This window comes from Pseudopodoces humilis, chromosome 3, assembly GCF_049639895.1.
Source record: "Pseudopodoces humilis isolate 2021_Gansu_Grassland_sample_001 chromosome 3, ASM4963989v1, whole genome shotgun sequence".
NCBI classification, from domain to species: domain Eukaryota; kingdom Metazoa; phylum Chordata; class Aves; order Passeriformes; family Paridae; genus Pseudopodoces; species Pseudopodoces humilis.
The window spans coordinates 46,736,075-46,759,353 of record NC_142202.1 but is presented as its reverse complement, the minus strand read 5'-3'; the positions used below and the strand labels follow the sequence as shown (position 1 = coordinate 46,759,353).

Below are 23,279 nucleotides of genomic sequence, written 5' to 3'. Positions count from 1 at the left end.
GTCTGCTAAAGCACAATCATATAATCATGGAAAGGCTTGGGTTGGAAGGCACCTTAAGATCAACCAACCCTCCTGCCATAGTCAGGGACACCTTTCACTAGGCCAGATTGCTCAGAGCTCCATCCAGCCTGGCCCTGAACACTTCCAGGGGTAATACCCATGTTTGATTTCCTACTCTATTAATAAGGTTAAAATGACATGATTTACAGTATGCCAACAGTGGTATCCTACAGACCAACTTGTGATTTGAATGTCCCCTATCTACACATAAAAACTGTAATATAAGCCTAATGTAAAACACTCACTACATGTTCAATCATACCACTACTGCAATATTGATATGCCATATAATGTCTATATGGCATATAAAAAATAATTAATAATGAATATTAATGAATAGTAATCAATATTAATAACATAAAGAGAACCCAGCTTTAAATTGGCTCATACCTAACCAGTGCTGGAGACAACATCCTGGTTACCAGGTCTGGCTAGTAGATATCTGTCTTACAAAACATCAGTTCATATTTGACAATTAAAAATATTGGGTGTGCTCAGTTTATTCCCTGTAATTGAGAGTCCCATAGCATGGATCAGCACATGAGCAGCCTGCTCCAGTCCCCTCCAACCCAAACCAATCTGTCACTCTGTAGGCACTCCAGTTATAACATCTGGATAGGTTATAACATCTTGGATACTCTAACCAGGAAGATACACAAGCATATCTGACCGGTCTCTCTCAATACAAAGCACGTTTGGTTAATAACTATTTCTGGATATGGTAGCTCTTAAACACATCTCTAGGTTAATGAATTCATGAATCAGCACTAGAAACAGAATTCTCACATAATTTACCTGTTCAGGAAACAACAGGTCTGCCTTCGATTATAAGAGGAAATATCAAAGCAGAAGGAGCAGCAAAATGTTTAAATTATGTTGGTGTACTCATCAGGGTATTTTAACCTTGATGCATTGAATTATGACTTGTGTTAAAAAGCAAATTGGTCACTGCAGAGTAGTATTTCAAGAGATGCTCTGACATACCATTAGTCAAAACCTAAAATTATCCGTATTTCCTAAAATCTTATCAAAGAAAGGTCTAGTAAAGCATAGCCTACTCATTTCGAAATTATTTTTCTACTAATACTTCGGATGCCAGTTGATCCTGGATATTTCTAATATATTTTTCCTTGCAGTGTTAACCATTGATCACATCCAAGTATTTCACATGGATTTGCAGTATATCTGGAAAATCTTTAACTACTTTTGTTATGCTTATTCCATGTTTGTGGCGCGTACAAAAGAATTATCTCATTGGAATTAAGTTAATGAAACAGATCCAGCTTCAATAATTTTTCAACGAACAAAGGCTGTAAATTTGTTTTCTACTGGAATGTTGAACTTAGAAGATCACACACACAAGCCAATAGTATTTGTCTTTGCTGTCATGCAAAAGAGAGTGAGTCACCTACAGCACAAGAGAATAATTTTACAAATCTGTTAGAACTGTGTGGCATCTGATCAAACTAATCCATGTCTTTCTAAGATGCCAAAATAAACAGTCCCTTTCCCACCACGTATAAACATTGTTCCCATAACTTTCCTTTGAAATGTCATGAAAAGGTTAAGTGACGTTTCATTATTTACCTTGACTAATGAATTGCTCCATGTTGTCTTTGAAGGGCTGTAGGTGCTCTTCTAGTGATAGCTGATAAACTTTTGCTGCTTCTGTCTCACATGCTGAAATTGAAGTAACAGATTAGTTTAGGATGAAACATCATAGCATGGATCTGCATACTGTAATAAAAACCATTTTAATTCATATCCAGTGAAACTGCTGGAATATGTGCCTCAAACACACCACAAGTACAAACACTATGACAACAGAATCAGGAACAGACATGTTCCCAGTAAAATATCTTTATATGCAGATAATTTGTGCCCAGCATGTGAGTTTAAATAAGTGACAGTAAAAATTAACAAAAGTATTAAGTTTTTTTGAAGGAGAAAGACAAATTTAAGAGGCAGAATTGTAAGGGAACATAATTAAAACTTCAGATTCCACGCTGTGTTGATATACCTGGCCCGAGGTAATAGTGCCAGAATCAAAATAAGGTTCAGATGCAAAACCTGCACCAAATAGTAGGAATGACCTTAATTTAGAAAGTTAAGCCAGATGAGGGCTTGATACTTGATAAAATCACAGATGTAGTGAAGAGTTTTGCATTGTTCAAAAGTAATAATGCAAAAGGATTAAAGTGGAAGATTGTAAGAGTACTGTACTCATGGCTTAAACTCTGTGAGAGAACTTGAAAAAGAACAGCTTGCTTCTTATTGCACTGAAAACCAAGACAGAATCTGGAGCCTAAAGCACCCCTTACACAAAGATTATTTTTGGGTAAGGTGGTACCATCACACTTTCACCAACTATCCAAGCTAATTTAGTTTGGGTCAAGAGAAGACCGAAGACTATTATTTTACGTGAATGTTAAACTCCAATTTCCACTATAAGGGAAATCTCTGTAGGCTGTGATATGTTCCTATAATTCAACAGAAATGATTCTGCCTGATTCTGTGTCAGAATTTCCAGTTCAAGTGCACACATTCCAAAACATGCATTTCCTTGCTTACCCTCCAGGGTTTCTTTAGGAAAAAAGAATCATTACTATTTCTTTAAAGACAGAAAACTTGTTAAAGGTTTAAAATATTTTAAATAAAAATATTTAAAAATAAAAATATTTTGAGGTAGCAGAAAGCACTATCCTAAGATTTAAAATGCACATATACTCAAAAGCAGACTGACAAAGTTGAGTTGTGACTCAACACACAAGTGGAATAAAACCTGGGTGATAATAACAATTACATTTTTATTATTTTTTTAAAAAATAGAGCAAAATAGAAATAATAACGGCAGACTTTTAGGGGAAAGATAAACATGAATATGTCTACTTAGATGGGTAATCTACTTCTGAAGCAATATTAAAAACAACTAACACCCCCCCCAGCCATAGAATATATAATGGGAAGCTTGTAGTTTTTAAACAAATATTAGTCAGCACATGTGAAATAGGGGAAGGGATCCAAATGATCGTGGATTTTATTACAATATATAACAGAAGAAGAAATAGAGGACCTATGTACCATTCTGCAAAGGGAGATGTTCTGAAGGTAATATGGAGAATTTGGATTATTCTTTCCTCTTATGCAGAAATAAGTGTCAGAGCTGAAAGAGGTGACAGAACTTACCGTAACATTTAATATCACTGAAATTTTGTATCTTTTTCAAGAATAAGGACTAAATATTTTTCAGAGCAGTACAGCATTATACTCTCTTGAATATCTGCAGCTTAGTTGAACCTCTGATCTCTCAGCCAGTGTGAGAGAAGTATATTAAGAAGACCCATAGCCACCAAAAATCTTAGCCCATACCCATTTCAACAAAACATGTAATATTGACATTTAAAAGGAAATGTCTCTTCTTTAACCATTTCAATACTGGAGGCTCTCCCATAGTTCATTTGTTTGTGCACACATGTGTGGTGTGGGAAAGGGGTGTGCATTTAATGATACCTTTGCTTGTCTAGTTTTTGGTGGAGTAATTTTTGTTCTTTTCTGCCCACACCCCTCCCTCTGTGAAAAGGCTAAAATCAATGATGTTCAGAAGAGTAACAGTTCATGTCCATTTTTTACCATATTCCTGAATTGCAAATGCTGTGTAAATAATTTAAAATGCAAAAGAAAACATAGGGACAACAATCACTTTCTCTTGCTGTAGAGAGAGTAAAATATTGTATGTAGCAGTCAGATTTAAAAATTAAAAAATCCAGTCGTTATTATCATATGAATTATTACAATGATGCTTAAAACAAACTAGTTCATCAGTTGCTTTCTTCATTAAAGGATTAACAGGCCTGTAAGTTCTTCCTAAGTTTCTCAGTTCTCCAGATCACCAAGACTGGAATTGAAGTCTCCCTGCACAACCTGCTGGATATAGCACTCATTCATTATTTTCTGTAATTTGTCACTAGAATATAAAGCCCCACTTTTCATACGAGCCATTGCTGTTCCTCACTGTAACTGAAGAACTTAAGAGTTTTGATCAAATGAAAGTGATACAAAATACCAGTTCCCAGTATTTCTGCCCAAATGAAGCAAGAAGATACTGAGTAAATGCTTCTGTCAGAAGGGTATTTAGTAACTTTTAAGCAACATGGAGAAAAAAGCATGGGGGAAAAAAAAAAAGTATGTGAAAATACAAACAACCTTCTAAATTTAATTTTTTTTTCCTCCTCAGCTTCATACTCAAACACATTTTTCTCCATGAAACAGCTCAGCTAGACATCCCAATTATCAAAGGAATAGACTGGCAAAGGGGATCTGATATGATGATTTTGTAAGTTTTGTGTAAAGCAAAAGCTTGTCTGATTATTATTAACTGACTCAAAACTTGATCTTAACTTCCCTATTCTCACGTTTAGTTATTCTCTCATTTTAGCAGATGTATATGCAATTGAAAAACTTAGACAAAGTTAACATATTTTTAAAACTCCACTTACTTTGAGCAGATTTTAAATTTTCTTGTAGTGAAAGAATTGAAAGGTATTCAAGGCACCAGAAATGTGACTCATATAGGCAGTCACAAAAGCCAAGCACTAGGTAGAAATTTATCTCACAAGACTGAATTGCCCAAACAGGAATAAAGATACTTTTTGTTGCTTTGAAACAAGGAAAAGGTTTTGGTATCCTCTCATCCCAAATCATGTGCTTGAGACCTTCCAAAGATCTTAAATCGTATGCAGAAGTTGGCAAGGGCAGAGACACCTTTTCTCCAGCCCTCTAAATAAATATTAACATATAAGCAATATATCAACAATGGAAAAGATCGATAATACATCTAATTTCATCTCCTCTCAAGATCATATGCTTCAGAGAACTGTACGTTATTTTTCGTAGAAGCAATCAAAACAGATTCTTGTGGGCAATTCAAACAGGCAGGTTTTTGCCTATACATACACAGGTGTCTCAAATGCTCCTGGATCTGGATATTGATGTGAAAATCTGTGCTCAAAACCAGCTTGGAGATTTAAACAAATTCCGATTCCAGCTGTATCCAGTATCTCAAGAATTCATCTAATTCTTTATTTCTATATTAAAATACAATTAATTGCATTTTTTTAAGCTATTGTGTTAGCTTGCTCATCCTATTTTTTTATCTTTTTATTTCTCTTTCAGGTCAATTTACTAAAAACATATAAAGTCTCACAACAGCCGGTATCATTTAAGAGACATCTATACAGAAAAGGAAAGAGACAAAACAACCTGTGCTTTGCACTAACATTTTCAATACGTGATTCTGGTAAGTGATACAAAATGCACTCAGTCTCATTACCAGAAATAGTTACTTCCCTTTTTGAAAAGGAGAAAAAAAAAGTTCTCAACATTCAGGCTATCTTTTTAACGCACATTTTCCAGCTGGTTCTGTTGGATGCTAAATTTTAGCCCCTGGAAGCACAAATCTCTTCTAAACATGAAAGATCTCTATTTGAACAAAATGAGTGAGCAGATAACCAGCTGCTCCTCAGGCTTACTGCATTTTCTTTGGCCAGAATAACAGTGGGCAACTGGATTTTTCTTGTAAAACCCCCAAAATATAAAATCTCAACAAAAAATAAAAACACACAAATAAAAGTCCCAAACCCAACCATAAAAAAACCAACCCATTATTTAAAAAAAAAAAAAAAGCAAGCAGACTGATGAATTATCTTGGATGAGTAATTAACAAATCCATTAAGGTGTTTTTGTTAACTAATTCAGAAACTATATAGATAACTATGAAATCTGCTAGAAGTCAGGTGGATTTTCAATATAGTTTAAGATACATGAAAGCACACCTTTAATTAAGACTTGATAGACTATTTGTTTTTAAGTCTTTATGGAAGCTTTGAAATTATGTCCTTAATTTTCTGAGGTTGTGAGCGTCGCTGCCACAGGAGATGTGCCTGTGTCCTACTTGTCTGAAAACTATAGAAGAACAAAATCACTGCTTTCTCAACTTCCTCAGCACTTTCTGGATTCCTTACAATTGCAACCTGTGATTTAACCTTTAAAAGAGAGTTTAGACTTTATCTAAAGGAAACAATGCTGGCCTCATCACAAGACCAACTCTGATGAACCCAGCCACAAATACAGAAAGAGCTCTTAATTTTCTTCTATTTATTTTTTTTGGAATTGTAATGACTTACACTAAGAGCTGCTGAGTCTTCAAGGGCTTCCATAGACAGCTCCTTGTTTGGAGTTTTAAGGACAGTAAAATATGACTCACAGATTGACTGAAAGCCTGGCTTTAGTTTACATCTGGTTTAGGTTTAGGAATCTGCATGCAGCATAGCTGCAGCAGTTAACCCCTTCAGTGATAACTGAATAGATAGAATTTGTGGATGTACAGCTGCTAATGAGTAGGCAAATGTAAAGATTAAATTTAGTTAAAACAGTACCTGTTTCTGTAAAGGTATGTGGTACCGATGACTGGAGGAGTGACCCAAACCACTACTGTTGCTATATTATTTTGTTACTAATTACCTTGAGTGATTTGGCATTTTTTAATAAAAGACTGAAGGAATTTTTTCATCAGAATATGGATCTATAGATCATAGAAGAAAAATAAAAGATCTATTTCTTAATTGGGAAATATCTTCATTCACATTTATATCAAAACTATTGACAGAGAATGACAAAACCACAAACATTTTTAATTGTCTTAGAGCAGAATGTTTTTGATGATGCAATGAATTCAAATTCCAAAGAATACAATTTTTTCCTCATTTCAATTCTCTCTACTCCAGCTCCCCCTTCTCTTGAAACATTAATGCAAAAGCACATTAAAAAGAACTTTTTGGAAAATCTCTTAGGATACGATTTATTTCACCAAACTTCAGTTTTTTAAAAGGCAGTTCACCAGATCAGGCCTTTCACTAACTGAAACATCTATCAATCCTTAGATTGTCCCTCTCCTCCTTTAGGACAATCAAATTTAGGCAGAGTAATCCTTTCCCTTTCTTCCATCTGAAGTGGGACCCTAAACCGCTTAAGGCTGCTCAAGTTTGCTAATTGAAGTTGCAATTAATACTACTCTTGCTTCTGATCAAGAAGTGGCACTGATAGAGCCTTAGAACCATGATCAGAACTGTGATAGAATACAGTCTTGAGAATATGAAAAGATACAAGGACACACACACGTGTGTGTGTGTGTGTGTGTGAGAGGGGCAAATAGATTGCTGCATTTTTTAAAAAAAATTAGTCTGAAAGCACTAATATTACTTATTAAAGAGTTAATAATGGATGCAATCTAATTTTGCAAAGTAATCCCTTCACCCCAGACATAGATTTGACCATGAAGAAGAAAATTTCGTCTCAAACTACAGCTCAACTGAACTCTCAGAGTTGGAAACTCATTCTAGGTACTGAGGGTACCTTTACTGAGGCAAGAGGAATGATTAGTGAGCCTATTGCTGTCCAAAATCTCTCAGCTGCACATTGACACCACCCCAAAAATGCCTCAAAAGGCTTTTAGAAGTACAAGATGGTACTTCCAATGCTCTTATTCACACAACGGGCGTTAAACATGAGAGCACGTAAGAACTCTACAACTAGCAGGTCCAAACTGAATAGGTAACTTTAGGTGACTGTAAGAAGCAGTGAAAAAAATAGGGAACATGCATTTTTCCAAGATACTCTGGGGCTTTTCTTGGAACACACTTTTAAAATACAAAGTGTTCTGCAGATGCTTAACACTTTATAAACATTCTCAGTCACATTCATTCCAAATCAGGGAGATGTACTGGGCCACACAGCCTAGCTTCTTTTGGATGGAGAATTTTCAGAGTTGTAAACACTCAGAATAAGAAAAGAAAGCATCACTACAAAAATAACGTTTAATTATCATAATTGCTGTTTGTAGTCAGTTTCCAATCAAATATATTAAATATGACGCTATGATATATAAACAAGTACTGACTTCAACTCAATTTCATAGCTATCATTGTACTATTAATCTCTTCTACTAGTCAGATTTACTTTCTGCCTGACATTGTTTCTAATTCCCTTTTAGCTGAGCTTCAATGGAAGTTTTGCAATAAGTGACAAGTGATGAATTAGTTTCTGATTAGCAAGAACAAACTTAATGTTGTAAAGCTAGAATGCTAATGTGTGGCCAAAGAACATCTTCTAAACATTTTTAACTCGCTATAATTCTATAACTCTCAATGCCATTCTACTGTTCTAGCTCTTTCCTAAACTAAACACATCTTGAAAAATTTAATTCACATCTTTTGTAGATTTGGGCCACAAATCCAATATTTTCCTAAACCAAAATTTTACCTTTAGTGTCAGAGCAAAGAGGGTTAGAATCTTGATTGACTTAATACATGTTTTCTACATCTTTCTGCTCTGCCTGGAGCACTCTGAAGAGTCTGAAAAAAAAACTACTGATACTAATAGTTACATAACACAGGTCTTAATCAGTGAGAGTCACACACTGCTCCTGTGATCCTGGATGCCCAATTTTCTTTACATGGTGTGTTGATTCAAGTCATGTGGCAAGTGCTAAAGTTTCTTCTGTGGAATGACATTGGAACAGAAGTCATTGCCTGGCATGACTGCATCAAGGAACGTTGCTGACAGCCAGGAGAGATCAAAAGCAGATCAAGTTGCTTAACAAACTATATGTCACTGAAGTCAAAAAGGCTAAAGTGGGAATCCTGGAGAGCTGTGAAATCTAGGAGCAACAGATGGAGCCAAACTCACTTGATTCATTAGTAAGGGGATCTACCTGTTCTTTGGTCTTCTATCTTAAAAAACCTTTTAAGATTTTTTATCTTAAAATATATGTTATGTACATTTTATCCTTGTGATGTGTATTATTTAAAAGCTCCAAATTTCTATCTTACTCATCTTGGAACAGGCACATGGAATGCTTCTAGAAGTCTTTGCAACTTGCACTTTTAATCTGAAATACTAGAAGAGATTTTATTTTCTAAAATTTTACAAACTACTAAGGCATAGAACCCATAAACACTGGAAAATGGACAACAGCTTTGACAGTCAAAATGGAAGAAAGCACAGAAGTTCTAAAATCACGAGTCCGTCTTCTTTTTAAACAGTCAGCATAACTCTAATAAAAACGTAAACCCAAACTCCAAACTGTGAAAGAGCACGTTAGCAAAATTATTTTACAGAAACATGAAGATTATTTATATCTGCATGTCTACTAACATCTTTAGATGGAAAAATATAGCAGTAGTAAAATGAACTGCTATTGTTACGGCTATGAAACTCTTTTTTTAATAATAACTGTCCTCTATTTTGTGGGTATTCTATTGGGTTTTTTAAATTTTATGAAAGGATCTTCCTGGAATGAAATTTACCTTTGAATAATGATCATGGAGAGTTTTCTAAAACAGCAATAGAAAATGTGCACAAGACCTTTTTTCCTGGGTGAACCTCCTGCCCACATTTTAATAAGCATGATCTCACTGCACGGTTTTCAGTGCATTTGAAACTAACACAAACAGAATACACTTAAACTGTTGATACTGCCTGTGTCAGTATTATCTACAAGTTTCAGTTTCTCAGTGACAAAGAACAAATCAAATGCCCACCCTCACCAAATGGTGAAATCCACCCATGAAATCTGCTGTCTAATTAGTGATGAATTCCAAGGCTACAGTCCACATCTCAGTATAAAATTCTAATGCATTCTGGGCATTTATTTCTATGCCTTTAATGTCAGTGATTCCCAGGAATAGTCAATGCTCATTTACTCGCACTGACTTCAAAATAATAGGTTCATATTTAGAGTTTCGTCAGAATTTTCTCAGCATCATTCAATCCTTTTCCTGTTCAGACATTTGATAAGGCACTTACAAGCTCTAGTAACTCAGAAGATTCCACATGTTCATTAGTAAACCTGATAGCATACTTAAAAGTAAATGCAGAGAAAAAGAACCCCTTTGAAGTAATTTTATGCATTTGGTTAAAATTTGTACTCTATTTAGAAATTATTGTCATTGAGACAGGCTGAAATCTCACTGAAATCATTACAACAATCAAGCCATCAGAATACAGAGAATTTTTAGTGTATTACCATATTTTACTACTACTGCTCTTGTGGTCATAAAATCTTTTAAAACAAATGGTTTTTAATTTATACTGACACTTTTCTTTGAAAAAGAAAGTTAACACAAAGAATCTTGTGTATCTGGAGACCATTAAGAAGCCATGACTGATATTGCAGTCTGGTGTTGAAATTCTCACTTCATATTCAGGCTAGGATGAAGCTGCTGATGCTCTCCCCAAAAAAGTTTGTACCAAATGTAATAGAGAAAGAGCAATGGTGTTTGTAGTTATTCTTCGGTTTCATTCACAACAGAAAAGACTGGCAACAGTGTCTTGAGCCTAAGGGATGGATTGGAAGTACAGAAAGAATTCAACTGCAATCTGAAGGCGATCGAAGCATGTAATTTCCATTTTTACAGAACCCCTGCTTTGATCACTGCACAGTGTGGATTTATTCCACAAGAGATTTATGTCTGTGTGCAAATTTCAGCCTTGATGTGAAAATATTCAACTATTCATGTACAAAAAACCATTTTTGGTGAATCTGTCAGGAATAAAATCTGCCCTCATGTATATTTGTTAACATGTAACTGAATTTAAGTATCCTCTTTTAGTAAGACCTAACTATCTTTTTCTTCTACATGTGCAAGCTTTGATATCAGCTCTGAGATTATCTGGAAACTGCAAGAAGTAAAGAAACAAGTTTTCATGACTGAGAATTTTTCTGAGAATTTTACTCCCAAGATTGTTCAGGAGCAGTAAATGGATGATACAACTGTTCACTCCTCTGTGTCACACTGAGTGACTTTGATACAACCTTAAATACTAAAAATACTAAATACTTTAAATACCCAAAATATTTAAAATCATTTTCAAAATATCCAAACAGAAAGCTTGATAGGAGCAAGAAGAGAAGGTCAGATATCATTTAGTAACCATATTATGTTTTTGTTGTAATAGAAAACCTCCCATTCTAGGTTGTTCAGGGATTAATGGATTACCAAACCATTCCTAGGTCTCTAGAGGCACGGCATTTAAAAGCAGCAAGGCAACAGTAATCACTCCTTGATCTGTATCTCTCCCTCAAAGATTTAGCACAGTAATGTAACTGACCAGTTTAACAGATTTTTTGCAAAAATATTGAAGGTCACGGATCATTTGTGCAAACTACTCTTGCTTAACAAATTTAGTGCTTAGATCCCCATGCTAATAAGAAGTATATGATAAATGTTCTTCATTAAAATATAGCAAATATATCTTAAGCTTGCAGAATTGAAGACAACAATTCATAAGAAGAGAAAAAAATTCTTTCTTTGCATATTACTGTTCAGTAAAGTCCAGATATTTCAAGTGCCTTTAATAATGTCATATATATGATTTTATTCACTAGATAATATTTAGACCTGGCTATAAACTTCTTTTTTTTAAACATGCACATGGTCCAACAATTTGCAGTGCTTTTTATGGTCAATGGCTTGAAATCAGCTTGCACAAAGGATAAAACTAAATTAGTTATTTGGTTCGGTTTTGAAACAGAAGGTTCTACCTAACTGTTTTTGATGGTGTTTAATTTAAAAACCTCTTACAGGTTATATACAGAAAATCATGGATTATGGCATAAATGATCACAGAAAAAAACAAGCTAGTAACTGAGAAGTTAAAAATGCACAACTATTTTTACAGTATCATCTAATCTACTGAAATGATACAAACAAGAATAGAAGAGATATAATGGTAACATAAATTTACTACTTAATCTAGGTTCAGTACCTCGCAAATCTTTCTTCATTTTGCGGAGATCTTTTTGAAAATCATCAAACTTCAGTTGTGAAGCCTGGAAGAGATCTTGTGGATCCGGAAGAGGAAAGATGCATTGCTCTCTTCCAGCATCCTGACCAAAAAAACAAATTAACAGTTCCATAGTGCTCATTACTTTTTTTCTGTACTAAAATATATGACTGAAAGCACAGAGAATATTTGTATGTATTTCTGCATCTTGCCAGCAGAAGAGGAAATTTACTAAGTAGGGTTGCTTAATCTGAATTTAAAAGAGTTAATTTTAATTTTCACTCACCTCATCAAAATTACGCAAATAATACGAGACAATGTACGACAGAAGACTTCTGCTGTTGTCCTGTATAGAAGAGGATAGAGTTTGCTGTGTTACTGAAACTCACAGAAGAAATTCAGAAAAGATAATTCAGATAAATGAAATATTTACTGTATAAAAAATACTTTTCTGGTTTGGTCACTTCACTAAAAAAAAAAACCAAAAAAACCAACAAAACCAAAACCAAACCACACCCTCAAATTCCATTTAATCATTAAATAAAATGAGAAAGAGAAAACACCCATATAACACACTCCTGATTTTTTTAATTCTACCTGATTGCAAACCAAATATGTATGTTCTGAAATTTCCCAAGAAGAAAAAGAGAAATTGTTTCTGGGTTCATGTATACAAGTTCTTTTGCAACACTACAACTAGAACCAAAGTTAAACAAAGAAATTTATTTTTATAAATGAAATTTGGGGGGCTAGGGGGAAGTGTTGGGGGTTAAGGGAACTTTTTAATTGCTTCCCCTCTGTAATCTCTCTAATGAAACTTCAGCAGAAAATCTTCCACTTGAAGGGGATTTCTGACAGAATTAAGTTTTCAGATATTTTCAGAAAAGGATTTTGTAAGAACATTCCTGACTGGAAATAAATATGGAAATAAACTGGAAATGTATCTTGCAACTGCAAGCTTCACAGTCACAATATCTCCAGCAAATTACATACTGAAGTCTTGAGTTACCCAACTAAATTTAGTGTGCCTAAATTTCCTACTGAGCAGAGCTCTAAAACTGGTGATGTATTGGATCTAGAGTCAATTTGAAGGAGCAGCTAGAGTAAGCTGCCCTAAACATGTTGTACTAAAGAGCCATTCACATCTCCACTCCCTTGGTTTACCAAAGAAACCAGCATGCAAGAAGTTCCTCCACCCATTTATAAAGGCAAATGGCTCACATGCTCTCTCAACTCAGGGTTAATGGCCTGCTCACAAGACCTAATCCAGCAGCTAAAAAACATATCTAGCGAAGGACCAAGAAGAGAAACCAGCGCTTTTTTCCTGCCATTTGCAGAATTGACCATCTTGACAGTGACTCACCAGACAGATGCAGAAACAAATTTTATGGCTCAAGAATTATTGTTATAATCTGTCACATGCAGATAAGATTTTTCATTAGCCATAGAGACTCTAACATTGTTGTTTCCTTATAAAGAAAAGCAGATATTTGAATGCAACCCCAAAATGATTAACCAAAGACAAAATGCGCTCGTAACACACAAATTACAGTTTAGCACTGAGGAAGGAAATACACTACTTGTATTTTCTTTGCTGACATGACTATACTAGACAAATCTTGAATCAAGAAGTCCTTTACTCAGGTAGCTGCATGTTCCAATGTGAAGTCCAAACAGTAATCATGGTGTAACGAATTTGGGGTAATCCCAAATGCTCTGGATGCCTATTCAGTCATTTTCAGGAGTGACATTTTTCCCCCTCACAAATATTTTTAATCAGCATGGAACTCCTTCCACTTCTGTAATAAACCTCTAACAATAAGACCATAATATTGCTTCTAATTACAAGAAAAGTTGGAACTATGAAGTGTACTGAAAGTCAAACCTACATCAGACTAAGAACTAAAACATAATTTTACATATTTTTATTCTTAGTGTAGTGAAAAGAGACGGTTAATTTTTGTAATTCTACAGAAATACATCCATCTCTAGAAGTGTGATCAGATAAGCATAGAAACAAAAGAATATCTCCTACATGTCTTCATAAGCTTCACACCATTCACTCAGAAACAAAGTAATTTTCTGAGAATGTAACCTTCTCAGGCCTTCAGGAAGTCTTGAATTAACTTACACTGCTCTTGACATCTTTAAGTTTTGGCAGGATATCTAGTCCAAACCCATCAGCCTGTCCTCGTGTCCTGTTTCCACCGTTCATGTAATTTCCGAAGGCAAGAACCAAACCCAGAACTCGCATAACTCCTGATTCATTCTTCAATGTCTAAAATATAGATAAAAATAAATTCTATTAAAAGTCCTATTAATAGTTATGGTTAATGAGGAGATTTGTTGATGTTGTATTTAAACTCAGTGTATAAGGACTCAGATAACGGAAGTTAACTTCTACTGCAACATGTAGAAGTAGAACAATATTAATATGCAATTTTTTATGAATACAGAATATTATTTCCAAATTGGATGCTTAGAAAAAAATGAAAGAAAATCTGTACTATATTACCAGACATGACCTGTTGAGAAAAACAAAATAGTAATCCTTAACTGAGATTGACATTGTAAATGGTATATTTAATTTCACAGAAAATTCATCAAGAAGTTCATAAAACACTCATATTGAAAAATTAAAGCATTTAATCAAATAAAAGCTATTTCATAGTAAAATATAAAACAGTTGAAAGAGTTCTAATTTATTAAAATACTGATGAAACCTGCATTTTAAAGCCCTGTATTTGTTTTTCTTGGGACTGCAAAATTCCAGTAATCTCTTCTGACTAGATACAACATTGCTATCTCTAGCTGATTTTAGATATCAGAGATATTATTAAGTTGCACATTTCTCAAATTCAAGCAAACACAAGGTTAGCTGAGCTGGCATTCCTTTGAAAAGAGTGATAATGGCCACTGTGAAGAGGGAAGATTTTGCTTTAACAAAAGGTGAAGGTGCACTGTTTTCCAGAGACTGACACACACTGATGGCAAAAGCATTACATAATTCAGTAGCAAAAGGTAATCTTAAAATCCACTTAGTTATTAAACTACAAGCGTAAAATGTTCTCTTCTGCTATCCTTCAGATTTTTAATGAGTACTTGAAGTAAATAAAGTGAAAACTTTTGAAATATGAGCAAAGCTTAGCAAGATTAAAAATCAGAAACTTAGATCTATCTTTTCACAGAGCACAACCTACCTCACACAGCTTTTGTAACAATTCAAGTTTGCGACGGATTGAACCAATGCTTTCTGAAAATGTTGACTGGAACAGGATGCAAAACACACGTTCTGAAAAGTTGGGAATCAGCGAGAGTTCATAGAGGAACCTGAAGAAGTGATTAAAAAGATTATTTGAGTCAATTTCAGTAGGTACAGGCTTGGGGGGTTTCTTATACATAATTTACTACAGCAGAGAAAGTTTTCTGAAGTGAGCAAAACTGCTCTATGACAAGTATGTTCTTACTGTTCCGGCTTATCCAAAGACTTGGCATTTTCTTTTTCCTTGGATGCCTTGCTATGCTTTTCTATTTTTTCTAGTTCATCTGATTGTGCTCTCTGAAAAAAAAAAAACAACAAAAAATGGTTGTGACTAGTCAAACAAACAGCTATAAATATGCCCTTGTAACAAATCAAACTCATTTTTCTTTTCTTTCTAGCATCTACTTATGGTAAAACTGTAAGAGTCCACAAAGTGATTTTAAGTATAAATAGATCTGGTGGAAAATAGAATATCTTGCAAATAATAATACTGACTACTAGCAGTCTGCAAAGTACTTACTCATTCAATGATGCATTATAATCTTCATTGTCAATTCATTTTCCATGATCATTTATGAAGTGTTTGAATTGAAGGACTCGAGAGGAGAGTTGTGTTTCTCTTCACAAATTTGTTGGGTTACATTTGAATGTGATCTAATCTTTAAATATGTATTTAAATAATACATTTTTTTAAATACATGAAAACAGTTTTGTATTATTTACTTTTTAAATTTTATTTGGGATTCAAAAAAGCACTTCAAAAAACATATTTGATTTAAAAGGGAACTATCATACATATAATACACAAGAACTACTGCATAATTCTTTGGAGTAAAATTATTTTCATTTATATCATAATAGGAAAAAAAAACACAAGTAAACTGCCTAGTTTCTTGAAAAACTCTGGCTCTCTGTGAAGTCTCTCCTCCAATACTCTAATCAATAGAAACTGAGCCCCATTTTTTTCTGTGCTCCAAGCTATGGTAATTTTTTTTTCCAAACTGTAGTACTGGAAAATGGAATGGCATGGAAAGGAATAAAACTGAAATGAAAATTTATTCTTCTGACCCTTCTTTTCAAAATCATAGCAGTTTTCAAAAAAGATTCAAAGCATTAATCTGTCCAAGAGTTTAAAAAAGAGACTATCTACCTTTATTCCTTTAAGAAAAAAGTTACACTCATTTTTTTTCTCCACCACAGAACTTGAAGACAACAGTGGAAAAATATATTCTAATCACTCAGATAATGGAAAAGTGTAAGATACACTGCATCTGCATTCTCTCACTGCTTTTGCAGGGTTAGCAGAAGAGGGATAGAGCTGTTTCAAATCATGATACCTGCTCCACCAGGAACCTGAAACCAGAAAGTTGGGTTTGGACATTTTTTCTGAGATTGTTGAACATGATCCCTTGTGAAAAGGGAGAAAATACTGATGTGGAATAGAACGACTAAGAGATTGAAGAGTCATATAGCAGAAGCCCTTCAGAGTTTCTCTTATTACTTCAAGAAGTCTGGAAATGACTGCAAAGCCACCTGACTTGGATGTCACATATCATAATATTTAGTCAGCATTCCTGTGGATGCTCTTCAAAGGTCATCTCTAAAGTTGTCTGATCTTATATATTAAATACTTCAACAGATTGGAAATATTGGAAAATATATTTTTTTGTCCAGCAATAAACTTTGCTCTTGACACTAAGAAATTATAATGTTGGTAGTACCTGTACCAAAGATTAATAGAATAGCTGAGGTTTGAAGGGATCCCTGGAGACTGTCTAGGTGAACACTCTGACACAAAGCAGAGGCAGCTAGAGAAGCTTGTTCAGTATCACGTCCAGCCAGGTTTTAAATATCCCTAAGGATGGAGACCTGACAACTTCTCTAGGCAGCCTGTTCCACTGATTGGACATACTTGCAGTAAAAAAAAAAAAAAAAGAAAAGAAAAAGAAAAGAAAAAGAAAAGAAAAGAGGTATTTCTATTTAAATGGAATTTCCAGTGTTTCAAATTCAGGAGGCCCACTATGCCTTATGTTGGACATCCCTGAGTCTAGATCTGTGTTCTTTATTTCCTCTCCCCTCAAGTATTTGTACATACTGGTAAGATTCCTCTGAGCTTTCTCTTTTCCAGACTGAGAAACCCCAGCTGTCTCAGCCTCTCCTTGCATAATATATATATTCTCCAAGTCTTTGACCGTCATCACTGCCCTGCGCTAGCCTTGCTCCAACACGTCACTGTCTCTTGCCCCTGAGGCCACACCTGCACACAGCATCCTAAACATGGTCCCACTAGTGCTGAGCAGGTCACTTCCCTTGACCTGATGGTTGGGCCTTCCTTTATCTGCTTGTTTATACAGCATCAGGCCTTTCTCAGTTTACAAGGGCTAGGCTGAGGCTTATCAGTTTTTAATTCTAGAATACTGGCAGTGTCCATTCATAACACTTAGTATCCTGAATTCTCTACCCCAGTTTCACTTCAGTGAGAGGAAAGACACTTGGGGATTCATCCTCCAAAGGTACTTTTCTGCATAAAGTCAAGGCAGACACAGGACCTGTGAATATAATTACTGTAGCAATTCAATGACATTGAATAATGGTATCATGAAAAAAAGAGTGTTTCCAAGATACTAGGGTCGGAAAATTCAATCCAATCTTAGAAAACTCTTCCAGAGACAGAATGAGGACTAGAAAAGAGACAGTTAACTGCAGAAGTATTAACTTAAATTGCATGTGCTGTTGAGGAGAAGGCTTGGGCTTTGTGTTAAAAAAGCCAATGTAAATGGGACATGTCCACACTTCATCTAGAACACTCTTACACGAGTGAGTGTTAAAAGAAAATAAAGTTCCCATCACTTCTCAAATCAGTAAGAACTCTCTTGGTAATAAGTGAAATCTACAGATTTTAGAAATTGGAAAGATGCCAAGAGAGGTAGCATTGTTAGAGCGGTCACATCATCAGGGCAATGGAGGTCTAGGTGTGCAAATGACATGACTGTGTAGGAAGAGCTCTTCTATTTATTCAACTTACATTTCAAAAAGTTCATGTACTCAATTTTCACTTTTAAGTTTTTTGAAAAACAAAATTAGTTTTTTGTAAAAGTAAACAATTTCTCATACTAGCAATTTAAATTAAGTTCCATTATTTCTGGCCAGTCTGTAAAGTATGTAAAGTTCTCTTCTGTTGAACTGAAGGAAAATCACTTGACATTCTTTGCATAACAGTTAAAGAGAAGTAAGTATTTTAGCACGAAGCATAAAACTAAATGCTTATTTGCAAATATTTTAGAATAAATACTGAGGGTTTGCTCTCTTCTGGCCTTCTACACATAATGAAATATTACAGTGCTTATCACAGCAATCTATTACATACATGCATGTTCAAGCTCTTAATGTTTCTCCACCAAATCCCACGGGCAAAGGTTAGGCAGACTCCCTATTCCTTATTTAAGCCATTATTCTCAGGTTGTGTATGCAAAGAAGTAACAGCTGTCAAACATACAAAGGCTAAGCATGACCTACTCATGGGCATGCCAGAGTAAAACTCAAGAGACAAAGTTTACACCCTTCACCAAAATCAAGAAGTTGAAGTATATGGTCCAAGTTCAGAATCAAACCTGAATTTCTAGTCACTAATTATGGCTCAGGTATCCAGAATTGTGATCTGTGGGTACCTTAAATTCTGACAGAAAAGGAATACTGTGTCTTTTGCACAGGTATTATCGAAGATAATTTCTCAGAATTTTTACTTTTTTATGCTTCCTTTATTGTTAATGCCTGTTTGTGCTCTAATTTACAGATGGATAGTTCAAAAAAAGTTTTTATATTTCTCTCCAAATTTGTGTCAAGAAAGAATACATTCAATAAATACTTTTCATAAAAGTCATTAATCTGATCACATTAGCACCTCTTGGAATGTTACAGCTTTTTCTTTCCTTGAATTTTAGCTAGATATAGATATATAGCACCAAAATTGGAAAAAAATATAGTGTACTAGAATTTGATATTAACTGTATCTAAAAATCAGAGAGCATAAATCTGAATGAAATTACTGCAAAAATATTCTGCTTCAGCTTAATTCTTCTCACATTTTTTTCCAGAGTATGAATTTAGCTTGTATTTGCTCTTACCAAAGTTCATAATGGCCCTTTTTTCCATCTCACAACATAAATCTTATACATTTCCTGGTTAGCTTTTTCTTTCCTTGCAAGGAACCTTAGCTTTGAGTTTAGAGCACTTTAAATATATGGAATTCTATTTTTTTGAAAACTTGACTTTAAAAGTTTGTGTTATATTTTCCAAAAACATTGAGTTGTCTAAGGGATTTTGTCAAGAATAGCTGAAACAAGAAGGATATACAGAGATACCCTGGTTAATAATAAATATTATATTCTTTTGAAGCTGGATCATCCAAATTCAAGTACAATTTATAGGCTTTGCCAAAAAAATATTAAGATATCACACTGTAATTGCTAGTTAAAAAGAAAATCACAAGAAATAACTGAGGAGAAAGTTTGAATCTTAGTGGCAGAGAAGTGTCATGCACTTCAGAATTCTGGATGCCTTTCTCTCCTGCAAGGGCATTTTGAGGTTTTTCAAAGCATTGACCTAAGTCTCTTAAAGATAACGACAGGGTGGTCAATTTACTGGGAGCCACGAAAGTATGCATGTTTCTTTTGTGATATAGAAAGGGAAAATCTATAGATGAAAGATAATAAATGATTCAATAGCATTTTAAATCCATTTTTCTACAACTGTTTTCATGATATAGCAAAGATGCAAGGAGAAGCAGACATACCTTGTTACTTAATACCTTGTTCCTTGATACTTAAGCTACAACCCCAGCTGCAGATAGGCAGTATGTTTTCAAAGTAAACATTCACTGATTTGCCAATCACTACCTTTTTCATCACAACCAGTATGTCCTAACATCATAAAACAACTTGAATGAATTTCACCTGCCTTCCGTCTCTCTAATTCTACCTGTCCCCTGGTAGCATGGCTATTAGAGAATTTGTAAAAGCACATTAAAGTAACAGCTCCACATGTAGTTTTATCTAGAAAGATTCTCCTATTAAAACTGTCTAGATATTAATACATAACTAATTATCAACAAGCATTTAAACAGTGCTTCACAAAGCAAGCTACACAACCACACGTAAGAGCTATCTGACCATACAGCACAATGCTGCAGTAACACAATCCTCAATGCAATTCAACTTAATAATATTAAATAAACTATTGAGGGCTTGGGTCTTTGGTGGGGTGTGGGTTTCTTAGTTTATAAAAAGTTACTAAGATATATACAATAACTTTGTGGTTTAACAAGAGTTTAATTCCTCAGTAAACAGGAATTGAACCCTCGGGACTGTGGCTTTTGAAATTAGGGTGTGTTTAGGTTTGGAGACTGCCCAAATTTCATTCACATTTAAGAAGGGAAAGCACTATGCCAGACACATGCAATCAGAAAAAATGATTACATTCTGAAGGAAGGCTGTAAAACAAATGCTCCCATATGTTCCATACACATCAAATAGAAAGACTGAGGACTACTACAGTGGTATTTAAATATACAGCAAAAAAAAAAATCTCAATCCAATAAAATAAACCCAAAGAGCTAAAAATTAAGTTAATGGCTACAAAGTAAACGAATGCTGCAAAGTTATTCCCATTTAGAACACAGGATGAGATTGAGAAATAAGGGAGGAATCAAACATGCCAGGCTCTCTGGTACCACCCATTGCTTACAACTGTTATTGAACAATATTGTTATAATTAATGAAGCTAGCAAGGGAAGAAAATGCAAGGTCTGAAGTGTTTTGACAAAAGGCTGAAAGGAAAAAAAGAGAACAAAAGTCAACTAGAAAGAAAGTGTCTTTCAAGACACAGTTTAATCAAAAAGAAGATCCAGGATTAAAATTCAGGTTCCCTTATAAAACCCTCTCCAAGTAAACTGAGGGCTCTTCTTGTTCTCTGTTTGGTTTTTGGTTGGGTTTTTTTGTTGTGGTTTTGGGGTTTTTTTCTGTCTTGTGCCCAAGCAAATATAATAAAGTTTGACTGGTCTGTTTTCTACTCAAAGCAAAGAAATACATTAGACATTCGAAAAATTTGAGTCTTTCCTAAGATTAACGTATGGTATTTTCCTTAATCAGGAAATTTCCTAGACATTTTCTGTAATAAGTGAAGGTAATTATAAAATTAACACAATGACATTTGGCTACTTCAATGAACTGCAATTTTGCAAATAATCCATTATATTTGGATTCTGAAGTATATTAGAGACGACATTAAGTAAACATTTGAAAAGTATTAGTACATTATCAACATAAGAGGAATATTTTTTCAAACTGAAATTAAAAAAAAATATTGTTCACTATAAGAGAGGGAAGTATGCAAAAACTGATTGTGACTGCAGTATCTATTCCATACTTTCCACAAGAAAATCTCTCACATTCAAACATATGTAACATATAAAATTAATTCGAATTTTTTGCATGCTAAAACTGTATGGCATGGGATATATCTGTACTGTATAAGGAAGCAGATTAAAAATAAATTAAAATAAAATACCATAGGCCCAAACAGAAATGCTGTAGAGAAAAGAAGACAAGTCTTCATAGAGATTTGGAGGGTTGTTAGAATAGTTTTTTTCTTTTGACCTTCCCAAGCAGTGATGGGTAACCTAGTTCTTCAGGGATGAATAGTAAAAGCCCTTTCTAGCTCATGTCAGACTTCTGGTTTTTTTCTGTTTTGTTTAGCTCCTCAGTTTTTTCTGTAAAGTGGACTAGAGTTACTATCTCTCTTTCTGCACCTTGAAGTGGATTATTCAGAGGGACTTCATAAACCATCAAATCATTCCAAAGCAGGTGACTAAAAGCTAAAGTGTGAAAACCAAATATCTGAAAGGTGTAAAATTAATGAACATTATCAAAACTGCATGAGGGAAGTTAAGGATCCAGTACAACAGCACACATTGGCCTTCAATGCTATTCTGTGGCTCACGGCTTTAGGTCTCATATTTCCAGGTTCTTTGGGGGGCAAAGAGAAAGCCTCCTCACTCTTTCCAGAGATGTCTAGCCAGACCTCCACATGTCCAGGGAATGCACCCACAGAAAGGGGTGATGTTCACTGGCCTCAGCTGAAGGCAGAAACACGCTCCTAAGAGACGTGATTTTGAATTTTTTTTTTATGTGACAGGCTTTGTCAAGTTTTAGAACGTGCCTGAGCATATTCTGAATCTTTGATTTTACATACCTAGAGGTCAAATCTCTGATTATTACTATCAGACATTTATTAAGCCCTTGGAAGTTTATACTACTTTTTATTACATTACCTTAGATAAATTTTTTTCCCTTTCAAAGAGTTAAGCTTATTTTGGTGTAATCCCTGAAGCAACAATAATTAAATGTTCCAGTTCCACAAAGGGAATGATTTCTGTTATCAAAACTCTTTTTTTTTAATTGAACAGTATTTTTATGTTAGTGAAATTACAAAATGAAGTGAAAGATGCGGAGTGTAAAGTTTGATACCATTGAGCAAAGACTGCCACACCCAAGAAGCAAAAAAATGAGCAAAACGAATGTCTATTTAGTAATCTAGAAGTTGATCATGTTACTTATGTAGAAATACATGCACTTCATAAAACACACAATGGCAATAAATGCAATTAATGTACTTGGCATCATTGCTTTTGGGGAAAATAAAGACACTTCAAAATAGGACTCGTTCTATAAGCTTTCTGAATGTTATTGATTCCAAGTAAAAATACCTTCACATGGATACACAATATTCCTATATTTTATGGACTTCCTCTGATTACTCACATTCTCATACAGGGCTTGCAGTGTCTCTAGGTCAACCACAGAGTTGTCCAAGTTCACAACAGCTATAAAAAAGAGAAAAGAAAAAAGAGTTGTTCAGGATGATAATCCAGCTGTGAAAGAAAGACTGGTCACAATACTCAGCAACAGTTTTTGTGACCTACTGGTCATACAGCTTAAGGGTTTTAACTTCATTAATGCCTTGAATAGTGCCGTATCTAGGAGTATAGCTAGAAACCTGGCAGAGCCAGGTGTCAAGTGTTAAAGAATTCATCTCCCTCCCCCCAAACACACAAACATGA

At 34.6% G+C, this 23,279-nt stretch overlaps 1 protein-coding gene across 2 annotated transcripts in view; it reads right to left on the bottom strand.

Annotated features, from left to right (window-relative positions):
* Positions 1-23,279, bottom strand: part of FMN2 (formin 2) — a 158,883-nt gene that overhangs the window by 47,679 nt on the left and 87,925 nt on the right. For both annotated transcript variants that reach the window (XM_088053660.1, XM_005518511.2), the window contains exons 9-15: positions 22,981-23,042; positions 15,369-15,460; positions 15,102-15,231; positions 14,033-14,179; positions 12,188-12,247; positions 11,884-12,004; positions 1,648-1,740 (exon numbers count right to left, since the gene is read on the bottom strand). In XM_088053660.1, coding sequence (XP_087909786.1) covers positions 1,648-1,740; positions 11,884-12,004; positions 12,188-12,247; positions 14,033-14,179; positions 15,102-15,231; positions 15,369-15,460; positions 22,981-23,042 — 705 coding nt within the window. The remainder of the gene's footprint in view (positions 1-1,647; positions 1,741-11,883; positions 12,005-12,187; positions 12,248-14,032; positions 14,180-15,101; positions 15,232-15,368; positions 15,461-22,980; positions 23,043-23,279) is intronic.